Source organism: Lepidochelys kempii, chromosome 6 (assembly GCF_965140285.1).
Source record: "Lepidochelys kempii isolate rLepKem1 chromosome 6, rLepKem1.hap1, whole genome shotgun sequence".
NCBI lineage: Eukaryota > Metazoa > Chordata > Testudines > Cheloniidae > Lepidochelys > Lepidochelys kempii.
The window spans coordinates 41,433,019-41,452,670 of record NC_136385.1 but is presented as its reverse complement, the minus strand read 5'-3'; the positions used below and the strand labels follow the sequence as shown (position 1 = coordinate 41,452,670).

Genomic DNA, 19,652 nt, shown 5'->3' with positions numbered 1-19,652 from the left:
CATAGTCTTGTCAGAGTGTATATGAAAATTGAGAATTGTGATGATTAACAGTTTGTTCTAATCCTTTAGCATCATCAGGTTTAATGAAAAAGTCATTGTGTACAAGATTTAAGAAAATATCACAGTATTAACTTACCCACACATATCCTGTGGATTTCCTGGCGATATGATGCCTCCTCTGCCCGTCTTCCCTTCCTCACCGTTCTTCTCCACCTAAATCTTGCACCCTTCTGTGCACCTGCAAAGTAAGGGGCTTTTCATGCCCCCTCAAGCGGAGATCCCCTAGATTTCAGTGCCTTCTAAGGATTGGGCTTTAGGGTGTGTATAGCCCTAAATTGTAGAGCGGTGACTCAGGTTGCTTCCTGAAACCTTACACACAAATACAGTCCTTGCCCACTGTATTGATTTTCCTTGAGGTTAGGACCTTGAAACCAATTTGCTTTTAGACCAAAATCTCACTTTGTATTAGTAGTTTTTGGTTTAGAAATGACAAACAACATACAAGACAATGTTTCATCATTTTTAATGTGAAATCATTACTAAATTGATCTGTTATTGTTCACGTTATAAGAAACTCAGGATGTGCAAGTAGTTAGCTGTAATGACTCTGTAGGATCAAGATAATAGTCCTCCCCACATGACCAGGGAAAAACTGGTTTAGCTGTCTGGCTTTTCATAGTGTTGTTACATTTCAAAGAGCAAACGTGCAGGGAATATGTGACATTAGTCTGGATTCTAATGCCCAAATACACTTAAGCAAGAGACAACTAACCGGCCAGACTTTCTGAAGAAGAAACATTTACTCAGTTGCAGAAATACCGTGATTTTTCATGTTCACTGAAATGTGCTGTTTAAGACCCAATATTTTGGGGATTACTTATCTTGATCAAATAAAATGGCAGAAGGAAGCTAAATGACTATCTCAGACAGGAAAGAAAAATTAAAATAATGTATTTTTAGCTTGGAGCAAAGAGGATGTGGGCTTGCATAACCTGTCTTCATGTGTAACTTTGTAAATTTTAATATGATAAAGGAAAAAAGGAGATGCATACTGTGTCAGACCAATGGTTCACGTATTTTGGTATCTTTTCTCCAGCAAGAGCCAAAACCAAATTCTTCAAAGGATCTATAAATCCCCCATAATGTAAAATTATTTTGTAATATTCCTATTATGGAAGTTTCTTCTTAACCCCAGGTAGTGAAGGGTTACTTACCTGAATTGTTCATGGTTATGAACTATATTATTTTTATTTTTTATCCTACCTAGAAGAACTGTGTATATTTTTATCCATATACATCTCTAATATTTTTTTAATCCTACTAACCTATTTACTTCAAATAGTGTCAATGGATTCCAGAGGATAATAATGTTTTGAGTTAGAAAACCATGTGCTTTTATCAATTTTAAGTTTGCCTTAATTTCAGAGGATATTCTCTTGGTCTTGTATCATCAAGGGAGGTCAGTAGAAGCCCCTGATTGACTTTCTTGCTATCTTTCATTATTTTATATCATTCTAATATTTTATTTCTGTCATTCCTGTTCTCTTTAAACTAAATAGTCCTAATCACATTTCTTCTCATGTTGAAATCTTTCTAAGCCTTTTAATATATTTTATTATCCTTCTCTGGGCCTTTTCTATTTGCTGTATCCTTTTTCAGATGGGGTCACCAAAACTGAACACAGAATTCAAAAGTGAGCACTCTATTCAAGGTGAGGGAATACCACCAGTTTTTATGTAAAGCATAAGAATTTCAGTTTTATTCTTATCTTTTTCTTAATACATGCTAATATCTTGTTTGCATTTTAAATTCTTACTGCTCTTTTGAGCAGATGCTTTTATTGAAGTGTCCACAAAGAAGTCTAGGTCTTCTCCTTTAGGAAGTTAGTTTATTTAGAACCCATCAGTGTGTATGAGTAATCCAAATTATTTCTCACAATATGCATTATTGTGTACTTACCTACAGTGTGTAACCTGCTATCATGTTGCTTAATAGCCTAGCTTTGTTAAGTCATTCTTAAGTTCCTCATAGTCCTCTTTAGACTTCAAAGATTTTGCATCATCTACAAATTTTGCCACCATGCAGTTCACCCCCTTTCAAATAATTTGAAGTGTGTTCTATGTTAAATACTGATCATTTTATTGCTGCTGTTTTTCACCTGTTAGCGATTTTTGAGCCATAATTTTACCTTTTACCCTGTAAACTCTTAGTGTGATCAGATGCTTTTGGAAATTCCAAGTAAATCTATATCTTCCAAAGTTAAATCTAATGTCATAAATTTAAATATCTAAAATGTATCAAAAGTGTAGCAAGAATTTATAGAAGCAGACATAAAAAATATTTTAAAAAGTGGAAATCCCTCAAGCAATGTCTGTTGAAAAGAACAAACTATGGCAGCTAGAACATAATGCAGTGCCTCTCACAGACTTCACATTTGCTTGTTTCTGGGAAGGGTACCACCTTCTGGGCAGCAGTCCTCCAGCTTTAAGCTGGAAACAGTGGTTAGACTCTTGTGAGGGTTCTTCATGCAGATAAACACAATCCCATATGGACTAACACACAGTACGTTCATGTGGGAAGACAATTTTCACATTGTGATTGCAGGTTTTATTTCCCCAAGAAACTTTATCATGGAAACCTATGATAACCTACTTATGCTATGAGAACAGTGTTTGCAATCTAGGGACTCACTAAAACAATCCATCCATGGACAGTCCATCCTGAACAGCTTTATTTAAAAAGTAACAGAAAGAAACTGAAAATATAAAACTGTAACAAAGGCTGGATAAACAAAGACGTTGCAAATGGGCTAATGATATAAAACCCTACAGTTCAATTTTTCCCTAACGCTCCAAGTGAATGGACCCACTTTACACAAAAGCCAATATATTGACTAAAACTAATGAGTACTCAGTAACAAAAAACCTCATTCTTGAGTACATAAATGTTGGTTTGTAGACAGTGGCACCTATTGCCACACGTAAGGGACTTCAGTGGTAGGGGTATATGAGAGGATGCATGATGTAGTTGGAGGTGAAGTGCTTTCCAGAAGCAGTTAAGTCTCTCTCTTCCTGTCAGATTGGATCTTGCCCTAATTAAACCATTGTTTGTCACTATCCAAGTCCCCTCGCTTTGCCCAGGTGGGGCAAAGATTCAAGTGCTTCTGAGGAGGACAGGATCAAGTAATCTATATCCCTTGATAAAGGGGGTCACTTCTTTTGCTTTGGGATCTGGTCTCTGGCCTGGAATATTTGCCAAAGTCCTCCCAATGTAATTTAGAGGGTCTGAGATCCCTTGTGTCAAAAATACTGACTGGTGCTTGCAGAGGATGAAATTCATTCTGCTGAAGCTCCCATGACCAACTCTTACTAATTTTTTTGCTGCCTCTAATTTGCCTTTTATTCTTCACCCTCCCATCTGCTCAGGGAAAGAGCCTGGTCTTTGGAGTCATTTGATTGTCTCTGGTGACCATTACCCAGCTTCTAGTGGCTGCTCTTTGACAAGCTGTATGTTCTTGTTGCAATTGTAATAACAGCCCAAAACAGTCTGAAATCTTTGCGGATGATTTTGGTTCTGAAGTCAAATCGGATGTATTTACACAAGTTCCATTGATTCATCAGGGGAAGATGTGCACAGCTCACAAAAAAAGTATAATCCCCGACAACAATGGGAATTTGCAGAGTTAAGAGGGGACTGCAAGAGTCCATTGGTCTGCAAGACAATTAAGGAATAAAAGGAGCTGTAATGGGCTAGTGGCCCTTCAGTAAGGATCAGGACCCGTGATGACCTTGTGGGGAGTACCTGGGAGCAATAAGGTGCTCCAAGTGGCTACCCTGTAGCCAATTAGAAATGGAGCAGCTGAGCTAGGAGGAGATTGGGAGAACAGTATAAAGAGGAACTTGCCTTTGGGAGGGGAAAGGTCTCTCTAGAGAAGCTCTGCAGCTCTTGCAGGCTGGAGGAACCCACAGGAGGTAGAATAGGTTTCTGTGGGGACAAGCCCTGAATAATGGCTTAGATGTGACAGTAAGATCCCTAAGAGAACTGTCTGAGTCTCTAGGAAAGGGAGACCATGGGGAACTCCTGAGGCTTACAGTTTGAGCCTGACTCTTGGAAAGAGAGTAGGAAGATGAAGAGTGTGCTGGCAAAGAGGGAGAGACACTGGAGAGGGAGCAAGTAACTAAGAAAGATGCTCTCCAAGAAGGAATAGCGGAACAAGAGACTGAACCCTATCATGGATGGGGACTGAGTATGGAAAGCAAGTGATGCTCCTGGCAATTTATTGACAGTGGTGAGAAGAAGACTCTAGTGAGGAGGAAACTGAATTCTGGGACTCTTTCTTTGTTAGTTTATTGGTTATTAATAAATAAAGGCACCCCAAACAAGGGATTAATGAAGGTAAAGTCTGACTTGGGACTGATTTATATAATCAAGAAACTGAGGTGTGGCTCAGGGCCTGGGCTTATGATAGGAGCAATCAAAGAGGATAAGGACAATGTAAATGAGTTAAAAAAACTTTTTGCATGTCTTAACTAGAGTACAGTAGGAGGTACGGAGCTAGACTTTGCAAAGATGAGGCATTATCACAGGTCAAAATGTTCAAAGAGTACGTATTGGAACACATTGCAAGAAGATCATCAGTACTGGATGGTATTCATAGAAGAATTTGGAAGGAGCTTAAGAATGAAGTGGGAATAGAATAGCTGAGTTACCAACAAAATATATGCTATCATGAAAATTCACTACTAAATTGGAAGGTAGTTGGTGTTGTATTTGATGAACTTTTTTCATAAGTGTCATACCTCTAGGTCTTGCTTATAGGTGTCAACGTCCTTTCACTTTAGGCAAAAAATGCCCTTCTCCCCTCTCCCACCTCCACATCATACCTGGCTGCCCTCTATCAGAATGGACCTTTATAGTGAAGGTGGGAGATGTACTGTTTCTTCTTTACAACATTTGGGGAGAGAAAAGGAAAGAGTGAATAGGAGGCTCACAATTTTCTGTACATCTAGCAATGGCCAATATCAAGAATGGGTGCCAGGACATAGCACTCTAGTAAGAAGCCTAATATTCGCCTGTGTCCAAGAGCCTATATTGAAGAACAGAGTGCAAAGAAGTAACTAACTAACTATGCTTTGCACAGGGGTATGTATATTTGTTACTGAATTTACCTTCTGTAGGTGGATGGTAATTTCTTGGGCCTAAGGTATAGATGCGTTAGGGAGTATTTGCTTAGCAGGTTTTCACCCATCTGAAAGGTAGTGACTATATTCAATTGATTAAAACACTTGGAATTCTAACTTGAAGGCATGGAGAAACAATAACATAGAGTGGACAAAAGAGACTTTGTCTCTGGCAGTGAAAGGCGCCTTAAGTGTGAATCAGAATCTGTCCCTTAATCTGTACTTAATTATTTATTGAGATGGGAAGAAAAACCACTATGACCCAACTGTTGGTGACTCAGGCAGAATTTTTCATAACATTAGTAATTCCTTTAGAGTTGTTATTATTTGTGTATACAGTTCAGTTTTAGTATGTGCATTGACTTGTGTTTGTGTATATGTAGATATATACACACGTATTTATATACATATAAATATAAAATTTTGAAGTCCAAATTCAGATTATAGTCTTCAAGGCCTCTAGTTAATGATCATTTGTCTTATTTGTCTCACAAGTACTAAAGGTATGGTCCCCTATTATGTGTCTCCTCTCCCTTCTTCTGCATAAGTCATTCTGCTTTCAACCTGATGGTGCTAGGAGAGCTTGCACCTTTATCTCCTAACCAAATTTCCACAGGTAATTGGTAAGTGCAGGATTTTGCTCTTAGTAGGAATTTTTTTATATCACATGTAGTTTACAGTTTCATTTTTCAAACTATGGAACTCTTTAAACCATTTTAGAGCACTTTATTTTTCTCATTTTAAAGAGGGAAGCGAGTTTTAGACCAAATTGATTTTTTTAAATGGCTAATAATGAAAATTATTGTGTGCCTCAGAGTATAATTGTATAAACAGACATTTGTTCCTTTCAAAAGTACTGGAGCTATTTAAAATGAACACATAAAAAATAGCTCAATTAAAAATAAATTTTCTACCTCCATTTTTGTCTTCCTAGCAACATACTGACCATGTGACAGTCAAGTCATTTTAGCAGACAATTTAGTGAGACAGCAGACTTTAAAGTATTGTGGAATAACAGCTGACTATGTTCATCTTCCTGGCCTTCAGCTGTTTGGAGATTAGTTTTTGCTTTGGTACCCTACTAGCCTGTCAGGCAGCCCATTTTGGGAACACGTTTATTTTCTATTCTTCTAGTAACAAATGCTGGCAAGCGAAGGATTTTAGATTCCCCTTTTCTGTTTGATTATGCCCCCACTATGATTTATTAGCATTTTTATATATAGTATAAAAGTAGTTGGCACCTGTGGAAAAACTCACAGATTGGTACATTTGGGACCTTAGAGTGAGCTCCCTTTCTCTGCTGTACCTCAGCACCTCTCCTCTCTTCCTGTACTTGTCCTCAGAGGAAGGGCCTACAGACTGACTGACTGGTGGCTATTTTAGTGAAGATACTATGAAAGATTAAATAAAACATATTTTAATATAGTTTCAACAGATGCATTTGTTAAATTCACTATATTCATAAGCTCTGTAGTCATTATGACAGTTCAGATTTGTAACCTGATATAATACAAAATTATTTTAATAAAGATAAACAGCAATACATGGGGTGTTGTCCATCCACCATTTGGGGATGTAGACATTTCTATCACTATTTCTAGTCTTGTGGCATGTAGGTATTTTTAATTTATTCAGCTGCCAAAACCACCAATGTTTATTACAATGTCATAACCTAACGTATTACAGAAACACATTCCATAGGTTGCACCTCGAGACATTCAGCGTGGTCAAATCTTTGAATGCAGTAGAAGACAGCCTTCGAGAAATAATCCAGTAGGCCACTACCCAGAAGCTTATCCTACGGGCTGCCAGTGCTGAAAGTGTGCTAGGGTTTGTGGTGAAAATGCACAAAACTAAACCCATTGAAATAAGTGGAGGTAGTTAACTATTCTTTTGTAGCAAGTACCCTCAACCGGGAGGATAAACAGTAAGGGGCCAGGCAAAGGAACACATCCTGGATATGAATGCATTGCTCTGCATATTGTGTCAACAGGAGGGCTTTGGTTTCCTTGACCACAGGATGCTATTCTGGGAAGAGAGGGGGTTCATTTGACCAAGAAGGGGAAGAGCATCTCTGGACACTGACTTGCCAATTTAGTGAGGAGGGCTTTAAACTAGGTTCCAAGGAGACAAGTGACAAAACCCACAGGAAGGTATAACAAAAAGGCAACCTTGAAAGAGTGGTGTGGGAGGGGTGGAGCAGGAAAATTACAGTAGGGTCATCGGAGCAACAAGAAGGAAATCAATGGGGAAATCTGCTCAGCATCTGAGATGTCTATTCACAAATGCAAGAAGTACGGGGATAAAAAGGAAAAAACTGGAAGCACTGGAACATAAGCTAAATTGTCTTAATTGGCATCATTGACACTTGATGGATAAATCTAATGTTGTAGACGGGGTCATAGTTTGTTCAGGAGGGACAGGCAGGGAAAAAGGGGAGAGGTGTTGCATTGTATATAAAGAATATACACAGTTGTTCTGAGGTCCAGAAGGAGGTGGGAGGCAGAGCAGTTGAAATGCTGTGGGTGACAATAAAAGAAAAGACAGGGGAAAAGACAGGTTTGGCATCATGGGAGGGGTCTATTATACCACTAAATCATCAGGAGTGGAGAGACATTTTTAGAACAAATAATATCCAAAACACAAGACTTGGTAGTATGGGGGAATTTTAACTACCCCAACATTTGTTGGAAAAGTATAATGGCAAAACAACATTTGCAATAAATTCTTGCAATGTACTGGGGACAACTTTTTGTTTTAGAATGTGGAGGAATTACCCAGGGAGACAACCATTTTAGACTTGATTCTGACTAGGAAAGAATTGGCTGTGAATCTGAAGGTTTAAGGCAATTTGGGTGGAAGTGATCTTGAAATGATAGATTTCATGTTTTAAGGAAAGAATAAGAACAGCAGAATAAGTTGATTTACTTGATTTCAGTAAAGCTTTTGACACACTCCCACGTGATATTCTTTTAAGCAAACTAGGGAAATGTGGTCTAAATGAAATTATTATAAGATGAGTGCATAATTGGTTCAAAGACTATACTCAAAAAGTAGTTATCAATAGTTCGCTGTCAAACCGGGAGAATGTATCTAGTGGAATCAGATGGGTGTGTCCTGGGTCTGGTAGTAGTCAGTATTTTCATTAAAAACTTGGTGGAAATTTGCAGATGACACCCAGCTGGGAGTGGTTGCAAGCACTTTGGAGGATGGGAGTAGAATTCAAAAAGACATTGACAAATTGAAGAATTAATCTGAAATCAACAAGGTGAAATTCAATAAAGAAAAATACAAAGTACTACATTTAAGAAGGAAAAATCAAATGCACAGCTACAAAATAGGGAGTAACTGGTTAGGTTAATATCATCCTGGGGTGTATTATTAGGAGTGACGTATATAAGCACAGGCAGTAATTGTCCTGTTCTGCTCCACTCTGGTGAGACATCCCTGGAGTAGTGTCCAGTTCTAGGTGCCAGACTTTAAGAAAGAAGTCAACAACTTGGAAAGAGTCCAAAGGAGAATAACAAAAATGATAAAAGATTTAGAAAACCTAACCTGACCTATGTGGAAAGGTTAAAATAACTGGGCATATTGTGTCTTGAAAAAAAAAAACTGAGGGGGAACCCCTGATAACTATTAAAATATGTTAAGGGGTGGGAATGGTGATCATTGTTCTCCATAGTAGATAGGACAAGAAGTAATGGGCTTAATCTGCAGCAAGAGAGATTAAGGTTAGATATTAGGAAAATCTTTCTAACTCTAAATCTTTCTAACTCAGTTAAGCACTGGGAGAGGCTTCCGAGTGGAGTTGTGGAATCCCCATAATTGGAGGTGTTTAAGAATAGGTTAGACAAACACCTGTCAGGGAGGGTCTAGGTTTACTTGATTCTGCCCCAACTCAGGAGGTCCTTTCCAGCACTGTATTTCTATGATTCTGTAGCCACAGAGGCCCTCTTAGGAGTGTAGTTCCATTGTTCAAGGGTGGGGTAGAATTTGGGGAATCTTTCCAGGGAATGTGTACCCCATATTATTGGAAGGCTTTAAGCAAATTCACAGCAGGGATTTAGTGCCTGAGTGGTGGATTCAGCTCTATGCCGAATCTGCTATTCATTTCCACTCGCCCCTCATGGAATGAATGGGTACACAAAAAGGGCAGAGGCTACCCATGCCCTGACTCTTGAATGTAACGACAAACTAGTGACTGTGTTACTACAGAATAACCTGAGGGGGAGGATTCTTTCCCTTCCTGTTTTCAGAGGCAATCCTCAGCACACAGGATGCCACTCAAGGTGTGCAATTGTAATCCACACACCTTCTGGGTGTGGTGTTTTGTCCCATCTAGTGGCACCAAGACCACTTAGAGTTAAATGAGTCTGCCCTACAGTCTTAGCTGACAGCCAGTGGGCTTTTAGCTCCTGCGGTAGAGGCTCATGCACTAAGTTCAAGAGGTCCCCGGTTCAATCCTGCCTGCCGACAGCCAGGGTCTGTTGGCATTAGACAATGAAATCAGGATTTGGGCTTCAGACAGTCCATATCTCTGTTGTGAAAGGCTGGCTCTCTGCGGATTCAGCAAGGTAACACCGTGTCAGTTTGCATCTAATAGGTTTTCTTTGTAACAGTAAGTGCTAGATTTTTTTTGAATGAATGAAAACTTAACTTCTTCAGAAAGTAATCAGTACAACTCTCCTTGACATGAAAGTTTCCTGTGAGCTGATTTGTCAAGCTCTTATAGAATGACTTTTGCTGAGTTCACCTTTCTTTCGCCTCCGAATAGACCAGGGTTTAAAGAAACAGAGCCACTTTGTCTGTTGTGCAAATGTGACAACTTTTATAATTGTTTACTTGATGGATGCTAATGGCATATTTAAATTGACTATAGAAATGGCTGTTAAATGTATTTAACATATTTAAAGTGTTTTTACTTACTTGATATGTATTTATTTCAGACAATACATACGTTATTACACATGAAGAACTACTAAATCAGTGTTGGTTATGGTGCAAAGTTGAATGCTCAAAAGTTAGGAAATTCTGAATTTAAGGTTGCTTGTATAATTTTAATTCCTCCCTCCCACTCACCTGGTGTGTATGCAGTTTTTAGCTGTGTAATCCTACTATTGAGTGATGCAGTGATACATAATCACATGCTGTTTTTCTCACAGGATATCTGCCTCTTTCAATGCACAGCATAGCAAAATCAATGAGTTTATCTTCACAGTTCCCATGTTAGATAGCAGACTATTATCCCTATTTGAGAGTAGGGAAACTGAGGCACTTTTTTTTTTTTTTTTAAGGACAACATTTGCAAAAGTCTCCTAGTTTTGTTTCCTGACAGCACCCCATGCTCTTATGGCCTGTTCTTTCAGAGTAAATATTTTTATAGTACTTACATGTACAAAATGCTATATCAGCATTAACTAATTGATCCTCACAACACCCCATGGAAGTAGGTTGACTTCCAGCATCCCAGAGGAGTCTGTGACAAAGACACAGATAAAGTGTAGTTCTGCTGTAAAGCATTCAACTGCCTGAACTACAAGGACATCCTTGCTCTACCTGCCTCAAGAGAAGATTGTTTTCCTCTGTGGACTACAAACTTTATGACAAAATGTAACAGACAGAAACAGAGTTACATATGTAGGAGTAGTCCTGTTGTATAGGAAGCATAGTCGGGATAAATGTTTGGCAGACTTTCTGAAAGATGTTGTTGCTAAGTGGGTCTCCCAAATAAGAGATGTGGATTGTATTTCCAATGTGCTCAATAAGAATTGTGAAAATTACAGAATTATTACTACCATTTAGTAAAAGAAGTGAATCTAGAACACATGATCTCCTGGTTGCCCCTACTGTTCAGAGCTTCCACTCCATATGCTGATTGCTGAAGTGATGCAACAGGGTCAGTTTTACAGGATAGGAAATAGTGACCTCCCTCCACCATCCCCCCCCAAAAGTCTTAACTCAGCCATATCGGGATGGATTTTCATGAGGCTAGCAAGAGACTGCTCCCTGACCTTAGGACTACCCCCTTGTTACATTTGAAAGTCCTACTGCAGACCATGAATATGGAACCACCTCTTCTTTTTTTTTTTTTTTTTTTTTTTAAATAAGGGAAAGTGTTAGGTTATCTAAATAGAGGTTATTGTTCTCCTTATAATAAACAGGAAAAAAAAATCTTTGATGGTTGTGGGGTGGGGGAGAAATTCTAGCATATGCACTTTGGGCAGGTTTGTGTGCAGCTTCTGTGTTTTTATTTTTTTTAATGTTAAAGCAACCTGCAAATTAAAAAGGAAAAGCAAAATAAGTTAGCATTATTTAGTAGATAAAAAGGTATCTGGGTATTTAGCATATTACTAATAGTTAACTTTATTTCCAAAAACATTGTTACTAATTTGCTGAAAATCATTTTTTACTTTTGAATGCTTTTATTACATATTTTGTGGATCTTAATTTTAAATTTGCAGATCACCTTTTTAATATCCTTGGCTCTTTTTAATTTAGACCATGTTGGGGTGAAATAGTTTAATGTATTTACTGTCTCTGGGTTCTATTGTGCATTTTTGTGTAAATATATTTTCACTTCCTCTTATAACTTGCATGAACTGACTTTTTAAAAAATGAAACAGGTTAAAATACATGCTTCAGGATAAATGTAGAATACTAAGTCGTGTTTCCTGAAAATAGAAATGTTGACAGCCCCATAACTTTTGCAGCTTTATTACAACAACTTTTTCTACATTCTGTGTAGAGTTGCCAGTTTTGGTTGGACATGTTCCTGGAGGTTTCATCACATGACCATCTTTATTTAAAGATTACTCTTTAATTCCTGGAGACTCCAGGACAATCCTGGAGGCTTGGCAACCCTGATTCTGTGATTACAGTAGTTGTCCACATACATACTTTTGTATTAGGTAACAAAGGAGGCCTGGTCTACACTAGAAAAGTGTACTGGTTTAGCTAAATTGATATAAAAATCAAGTTAAGTGGGTGCAAGCAAGGTTAAGGTGATCAAGATAAAGTGTGTCTGCATTAGAAGTTTGCAGCTATGTAACTAAATTGATTTTAATGCATTTTGGTAGCATGCAAGGGCTAAATGTGTATTGCCAGAGGGAATATTTTATATAGAAAATATTTATATCAAGCGTCTGTCCCAGAATACAGTACTTACAGCGGTAGGAAGTTTGGATTGGGGGTGGGGAGATGTTGGAGGAAAAATAGAAATGTTAAAGTAGTAAATAATTGAGGAATAATAATTTCTAAGAAAATTCTGTGATTGCTTTCACATTTAATGAAGATTTTAGACTGTGAAAAGAATCTCAGCAAGTTAAGACACTGTAATACAGAGTAGAAAATGCAGGAATATAATAACCTAAGCATAATATATAGGTCTGGCATGGAAAAATTGTCTCTTCAATGCTACTGTAATATTCTAATGTGGATTATCTTGAAAAGAAAAAAAAACCCTAAGGTTTTACTTTTAAGACATAAATAGCACATTTTCAAATGATAAACTTTTTAATTTTTTTAAAGGCAAAAATGTAATAACTGTATTTATTTAATTTGCAGAGCACCAGAGATTATACTGGGGTTGCCGTTTTGTGAAGCCATAGACATGTGGTCGCTGGGGTGTGTGATTGCAGAGCTGTTCCTTGGGTGGCCGCTGTATCCAGGAGCCCTGGAATACGACCAGGTAGTAGAATAGCTTTATGAATGACTTTGTATTTTAAAAGAATGCATCATTTCTTTATTCTAGGCTAAATTCGTGTGCTGTGATTTTTCTCATGTGAAAGATAAACCTGTACTACATTGTTTAATGGAATTAGATTACGTGAAAGAGTCCACTTAAATAATTTACTTCTGATTTTATTAAAATTTTCTGAAGGAAAATACTAAATGCTCAAAGTATTGAGGTACTATGCTAGGCATTGTGTGTCAGATTCTCAGCTTCTGTAAATTGGCGTAGCCCCATTGACCCATTAACGGAGTTATGCCTATTTAAAGCAGCTGATAATTTGACCCTATTTGTACTCTGCAACATTCTAGATAAATATTGTTGATATGGAGACAAATAGGTGTACATCCCTCATCAAATACTGTAAGTTTTTCTCATTTTTGTAACCCACAATCTGTTACTTGGAATTAAATTCTAGTCTTCATACAGATCCTTTCTTTAAAGATACATGTTGAAATCTCTGTTCCACTGTGGGGATCTGTGTTCTTACTGCAAAACTCTAGACTTCCGGGTTATGCCCTGTTTTTGAGTGCCATCTCTGCAGTGGAGACACAGCACATGCTATAACCTCCATATTTCCTTCTGACTGTTAAAGGACTTATGGCTCAACCTGTACTGCAGTTTTCTGTCTCAAATCTGAAGGGTTTTTGTACGTTCTTGGTACTTCATTTTATAGTTTTTTTGGGGGTGGGGGAAGGGGGAATAAAATGTTTGTCATTGGGATTTGTGGCAATGTCAGCATGTTAAGGCTCAGGGCCTCTTAGTTCCCTATTCCCTTCGACTTCAGTCAGAACTTGCCTTTCCTCCTTAGCCACATGTCCTTATGTGCACACGTGCTGCCCTTTGTTAGGCTTCATCTCTATTGCCTCCAAACCTGGCTTCATTCCATATGTTCGCTAAAAAAAAAGTCAACATAATTGCTAAAATAACAACTCTGACCAAGGTTCTAGCCTCTCTTGTCTGGTGGACAAAGCCACAGAAAGTTTGAGTGGGGACTCCTTTCCTCATACCTACACCCGAGGCAACTATCATTACTGATGCTTCACTCTTAAGCTGGGGAACTCATATTGACCATTAAACTGCAGCCCTCTTAGAGGGGACATGCAGGTTTACTTCTCACTTTCCCTACCACTAACTGGGGAGAGAAATATCTACAAAACAACATCCAGTTATTGATTTAAGCTTCAAGGTGTTGCTACTTATTGCTTCTTGCTACTAGTACAAGAAACAATCATTGTAATAATGCTTATGTGTCATAAAGTTAAATGCATGCTTGGAGATCTGCTAAACACACAATGAAAAAATAAACAAATGTCGGATTATATAACCTTACAACACAGCCCTAAGTAAAGTGAGGCACTTGCCCAAGGGTCAGATGCCTGAAGGCAGGGAAATGTTAGAAAACCATGTTATTAATTTTAGTCAAATATATATATTAAATAATGTTAGAGAAACGAATATTCACATATAGTATTATAAAAAATAAAGGAATTTTTGCTTTTTGTATTTCTCTTTGCTGATGCAGCTGTTCAAAACTTAGCTGAAAAGGCTTCATGGTTGTGTAAACCAGGAAACCTGGTTTGTCTCTCTTATCGGTAAAATCCTCTATCTATGCAAATATCAGAATGAAGCAAAGTAGTATGAGAGAATTGTGAGCTCCAGGTACACCCACCCTCTCCCCCCAGCAAGACCGCTAATAAATAAAAACCCAAGGCCACAAAAATAGGCCAGTAAGATGAAAGCAATTGGATGGAACCAGAGGGACTGAGAGCAGAGAATAGATGATAGAAATTGACAGATAAAAGGAAGTTAAGTAAAAATATTAGTTTAGGTTAGTTGTAATTTATGCATGAGAATGTTTTAATTAGGAGTTTAGAATAGATAGGTACACAATTGAGGTAACCTGGTAAAGTTATGGAACAAGGGGTAAAAGATTGGTGATTGACAAAAAAGAGTGGAGGAGACACAGGGAAAGACTAATCAAACATAGAAACCAGGGATTTAAAGAGAGTCGTCCTGTCCCTGAGGATGGTAGTTTGATTATCTTTCTTGCCTTATCTGTTTTTGCATGTATAAGTAATTCATAGGGGATAATACATTTATCTTAAAATGTACAAAATAAAGGCTAAAAGAAACTGTTTAAGCCTAAATTGAAGTGGATCTTATTTTTCACCCAATATTTAGCTGACGAGAGGTACTATTTAGGGCATTCTAGAACTGAATAGTGAAAATCCCCTAAAGAGCTCTTCTAGATACTACTGTCATTGTTTTATATATACCCACTCCCCCAAACCATTTGTAAATATTTTTTGCAAAATAAAATTGGCCCAGAATAAGTAGAAATCCGACAAAGGTAACAGGGAAGATTTAGCTTTGGTTACTCTGTCATGTTTTTAAGGATTTAAGTCAAATCCTTGACACTTTTTAATATTTCTGATGATCCAACATTTTAAAATTGCAGTACTTAAAAGAAACAAATGGTTGTGAAGTGATATGATTATCGTATGATGGTGTGGCTTGTTAATAATATTCACTGTTTTATAACACCTATCATACCTTCTACACCAGTGGTTCTCAAACTTGTTCCGCCGCTTGTGCAGGCAAAGCCCCTGGCGGGCCAGGCCAGTTTGTTTACCTGCTGCGTCCGCAGGTTCGGCCGATCGCAGCTCCCAGTGGCAGTGGTTCACTGCTCCAGGCCAATGGAAGCTGCTGGAAGTGGTGGCCAGTACATCCCTTGGCCCATGCCGCTTCCACCAACTCCCATTGGCCTGGAGCAGTAAACCGCAGCCACTGGGAGCCGCGATCGGCCGAACCTGCAGATGCAGCAGGTAACAAACCGGCCTGGCCTGGCCTGCCAGGGGCTTTCCCTGCACAAGCGACGGAACAAGTTTGGGAACCACTGTTCTACACTAATGGTAATTTATAGATAGGTTTCAGAGTAACAGCCGTGTTAGTCTGTATTCGCAAAAAGAAAAGGAGTACTTGTGGCACCTTAGAGACTAACCAATTTATTTGAGCATAAGCTTTCGTGAGCTACAGCTCACTTCATCGGATGCATACTGTGGAAAATACAGAAGATGTTCTTATACATACAAACCATGAAAAAATGGGTGTTTACCACTACAAAAGGTTTTCTCTCCCCCTACCCCACTCTCCTGCTGGTAATAGCTTATCTAAAGTGATCACTCTCCTTACAATGTGTATGATAATCAAGGTGGGCCATTTCCAGCACAAATCCAGGGTTTAACAAGAACGTCTGAGGAAGGGTGGAGGGGGGTTAGGAAAAAACAAGGGGAAATAGGTTACCTTGCATAATGACTTAGCCACTCCCAGTCTCTATTCAAGCCTAAGTTAGTTGTATCCAATTTGCAAATGAATTCCAATTCAACAGTCTCTCGCTGGAGTCTGGTTTTGAAGTTTTTCTGTTGTAATATCGCAACTTTCATGTCTGTAATCACGTGACCAGAGAGATTGAAGTGTTCTCCGACTGGTTTATGAATGTTATAATTCTTGACATCTGATTTGTGTCCATTTATTCTTTTACATAGAGACTGTCCAGTTTGACCAATGTACACGGCAGAGGGGCATTGCTGGCACATGATGGCATATATCACATTGGTAGATGTGCAGGTGAACGAGCCTGTAGCTTACGAAAGCTTATGCTCAAATAAATTGGTTAGTCTCTAAGGTGCCACAAGTACTCCTTTTCTTTTTGCGAATACAGACTAACACGGCTGTTACTCTGGAGCCTCTGATAGTGTGGCTGATGTTATTAGGCCCTGTGATGGTGTCCCCTGAACAGATATGTGGGCACAGTTGGCAACGGGCTTTGTTGCAAGGATAGGTTCGTGGGTTAGTGGTTCTGTTGTGTGGTATGTGGTTGCTGGTGCGTATTCGCTTCAGGTTGGGGGGCTGTCTGTAGGCAAGGACTGGCCTGTCTCCCAAGATTTGTGAGAGTGTTGGTTGTAGATCCTTAATAATGCATTAGAGGGGTTTTAGTTGGGGGCTGAAGGTGACGGCTAGTGGCGTTCTGTTATTTTCTTTGTTAGGCCTGTCCTGTAGTAGGTGACTTCTGGGAACTCTTCTGGCTGTATCAATCTGTTTCTTCACCTGCGCAGGTGGGTATTGTAGTTGTAAGAATGCTTGATAGAGATCTTGTAGATGTTTGTCTCTGTCTGAGGGGTTGGAGCAAATGCGGTTGTATCGCAGAGGTTGGCTGTAGACAATGGATCGTGTGGTGTGGTCAGGGTGAAAGCTGGAGGCATGTAGGTAGGAATAGCGGTCAGTAGGTTTCCGGTATAGGGTGGTGTTTATGTGACCATCATTTATTAGCACTGTAGTGTCCAGGAAGTGGATCTCTTGTGTGGACTGGACCAGGCTGAGGTTGATGGTGGGATGGAAATTGTTGAAATCATGGTGGAATTCCTCAAGGGCTTCTTTTCCATGGGTCCAGATGATGAAGATGTCATTAGAGGATGAGAGCAGAGGAAGCATTGTTCTAAGTCCGCCATAAAAATGTTGGCATACTGTGGGGCCATGCGGGTACCCATAGCAGTGCCGCTGATTTGAAGGTATACATTGTCCCCAAATGTAAAATAGTTATGGGTAAGGACAAAGTCACAAAGTTCAGCCACCAGGTTAGCCATGACATTATCGGGGATAGTGTTCTTGACGGCTTGTAGTCCATCTTTGTGTGGAATGTTGGTGTAGAGGGCTTCTACATCCATAGTGGCCAGGATGGTGTTTTCAGGAAGATCACCGATGGATTGTAGTTTCCTCAGGAAGTCAGTGGTGTCTCGAAGGTAGCTGGGAGTGCGTAGGGCCTGAGGAGGGAGTCTACATAGCCAGACAATCCTGCTGTTAGGGTGCCAATGCCTGAGATGATGGGGTGCCCAGGATTTCCAGGTTTATGGATCTTGGGTAGTAGATAGAATATCCCAGGTCGGGGTTCCAGGGGTGTGTCTGTGCGGATTTGATCTTGTGCTTTTTCAGGGAGTTTCTTGAGCAAATGCTGTAGTTTCTTTTGGTAACTCTCAGTGGGATCAGAGGGTAATGGCTTGTAGAAAGTGGTGTTAGAGAGCTGCCGAGCAGCCTCTTGTTCATATTCCGACGTATTCATGTTGACAACAGCATCTCCTTTGTCAGCCTTTCTGATTATGATGCCAGAGTTGTTTCTGAGGCTGTGGATGGCATTGTGTTCTGCACGGCTGAGGTTGTGGGGCAAGTGATGCTGCTTTTCCACAATTTCAGCCCATGCACGTCGGCGGAAGCACTCTATGTAGAAGTCCAGTCTGCTGCCTCGACCTTCAGGAGGAGTCCACCTAGAATCCTTCTTTATGTAGTGTTGGTAGGGAGGTCTCTGTGGATTAGTATGTTGTTCAGAGGTGTGTTGGAAATATTCCTTGAGTCGGAGACATCTAAAATAGGATTCTAGGTCACCACAGAACTGTATCATGTTCGTGGGGGTGGAGGGGCAGAAGGAGAGGCCCCGAGATAGGACAGCTGCTTCTGCTGGGCTAAGAATATAGTTGGATAGGTTAACAATATTGCTGGGTGGGTTGAGGGAACCATTGCTGTGGCCTCTTGTGGCAAGTAGTAGTTAGAAAGTTTAGTGTCCTTTTTCTTTTGTAGAGAAGCAAAGTGTGTGTTGTAAATGGCTTGTTACAGTAAAACATCTTGGTGTAGACAGTTATAGACCTGATACAATGTCCACTGAAGTCAACAGAGATACTCCCATTGTTCTAAATGGATGTTGGATCAGGCCCTATATAGTGAAGATTCCAAAGTACTTGACAAACAATATCCTGAAATTTCACTCACTGCTGAAATGCAGCCTTCTTTGGAGTGAAACACATATTCACTATGTAACAGAGCACAACAACGTATAAAGGAAGTGAAAAACTTCCAAAGAATACTGTATCTAACTGAAAACACAGGGACAATTTTAGGTGGGTAGAATGTGAGTAGCCAAATGAAATTTGGCTGGAATGTGGGGAGTTAATACCTGTATCAAAAGGGGTCTAACATTTTTATATAGCACATTTGCAAAATGGCAATCATCAGAATGTTCGGAGAAAATGGAACAAAAAATTAACTCCTCTTTTCACTGTGGATATATATGGTCTTGTCATTAAACTGTGTGGAAATTCTTTTAATACCTTTTGAAAGAACTGTGGCATACACCTAACCCATCCCACTGTAAAATGTTACTTGTGCTGGGCCCCCATGCATCACTTGGTTTCAAATATGATTTTTGAATTATTAGAAGAATAGTGCCTTGTATGTTCATTCTAAGGGGAAAACTGAGTATTCATGTCATTCTCTCCTCTTCTGAATGGAACAAACATCTTTCCTGAGCTTATCTGTAAGGCCTCAGTTCAGCTCTTAATAAGGATTTGAATGAGGGGAGGATGGTGACTTTGTGAAACTGCTCCCGGAGAGCATTCCATACATATGGAGTCATGATTATTGCAGAGTTTGCAGTAGTTTTGAACCAGTAAGTAATGTAAATAAAAGACTCATTGCTGACCAAAATTATGTCTTTGTTTAACTATACTAGTTTAGATGCTTGGGTATTTAGCAAAAAGAACAGGAGTACTTGTGGCACCTTAGAGACTAACAAATTTATTTGAGCATAAGCTTTCTTGGGCTACAGCCCACTTCATTGGCTGCACAGAATGGAACAGTTGACAAATGGGCCATCTTGATTATCACTACAAAAGTGTTTTTTGTTTTTTTTTCTC

At 39.2% G+C, this 19,652-nt stretch overlaps 1 protein-coding gene across 7 annotated transcripts in view; it reads left to right on the top strand.

The window, feature by feature from the left end:
- The window catches only part of HIPK3 (homeodomain interacting protein kinase 3), a 154,537-nt gene that overhangs the window by 98,758 nt on the left and 36,127 nt on the right, over window positions 1-19,652 (top strand). For 6 of the 7 annotated variants that reach the window (XM_073347706.2, XM_073347700.2, XM_073347703.2 and 3 more), the window contains one exon: window positions 12,744-12,867. In XM_073347706.2, coding sequence (XP_073203807.1) covers window positions 12,790-12,867 — 78 coding nt within the window. In that variant the 5' untranslated portion in view covers window positions 12,744-12,789. Of the gene's footprint in view, window positions 1-1,659; window positions 1,712-12,743; window positions 12,868-19,652 lie in introns of all 7 variants that reach the window. The other variant, XM_073347705.1, reaches the window with a different exon arrangement.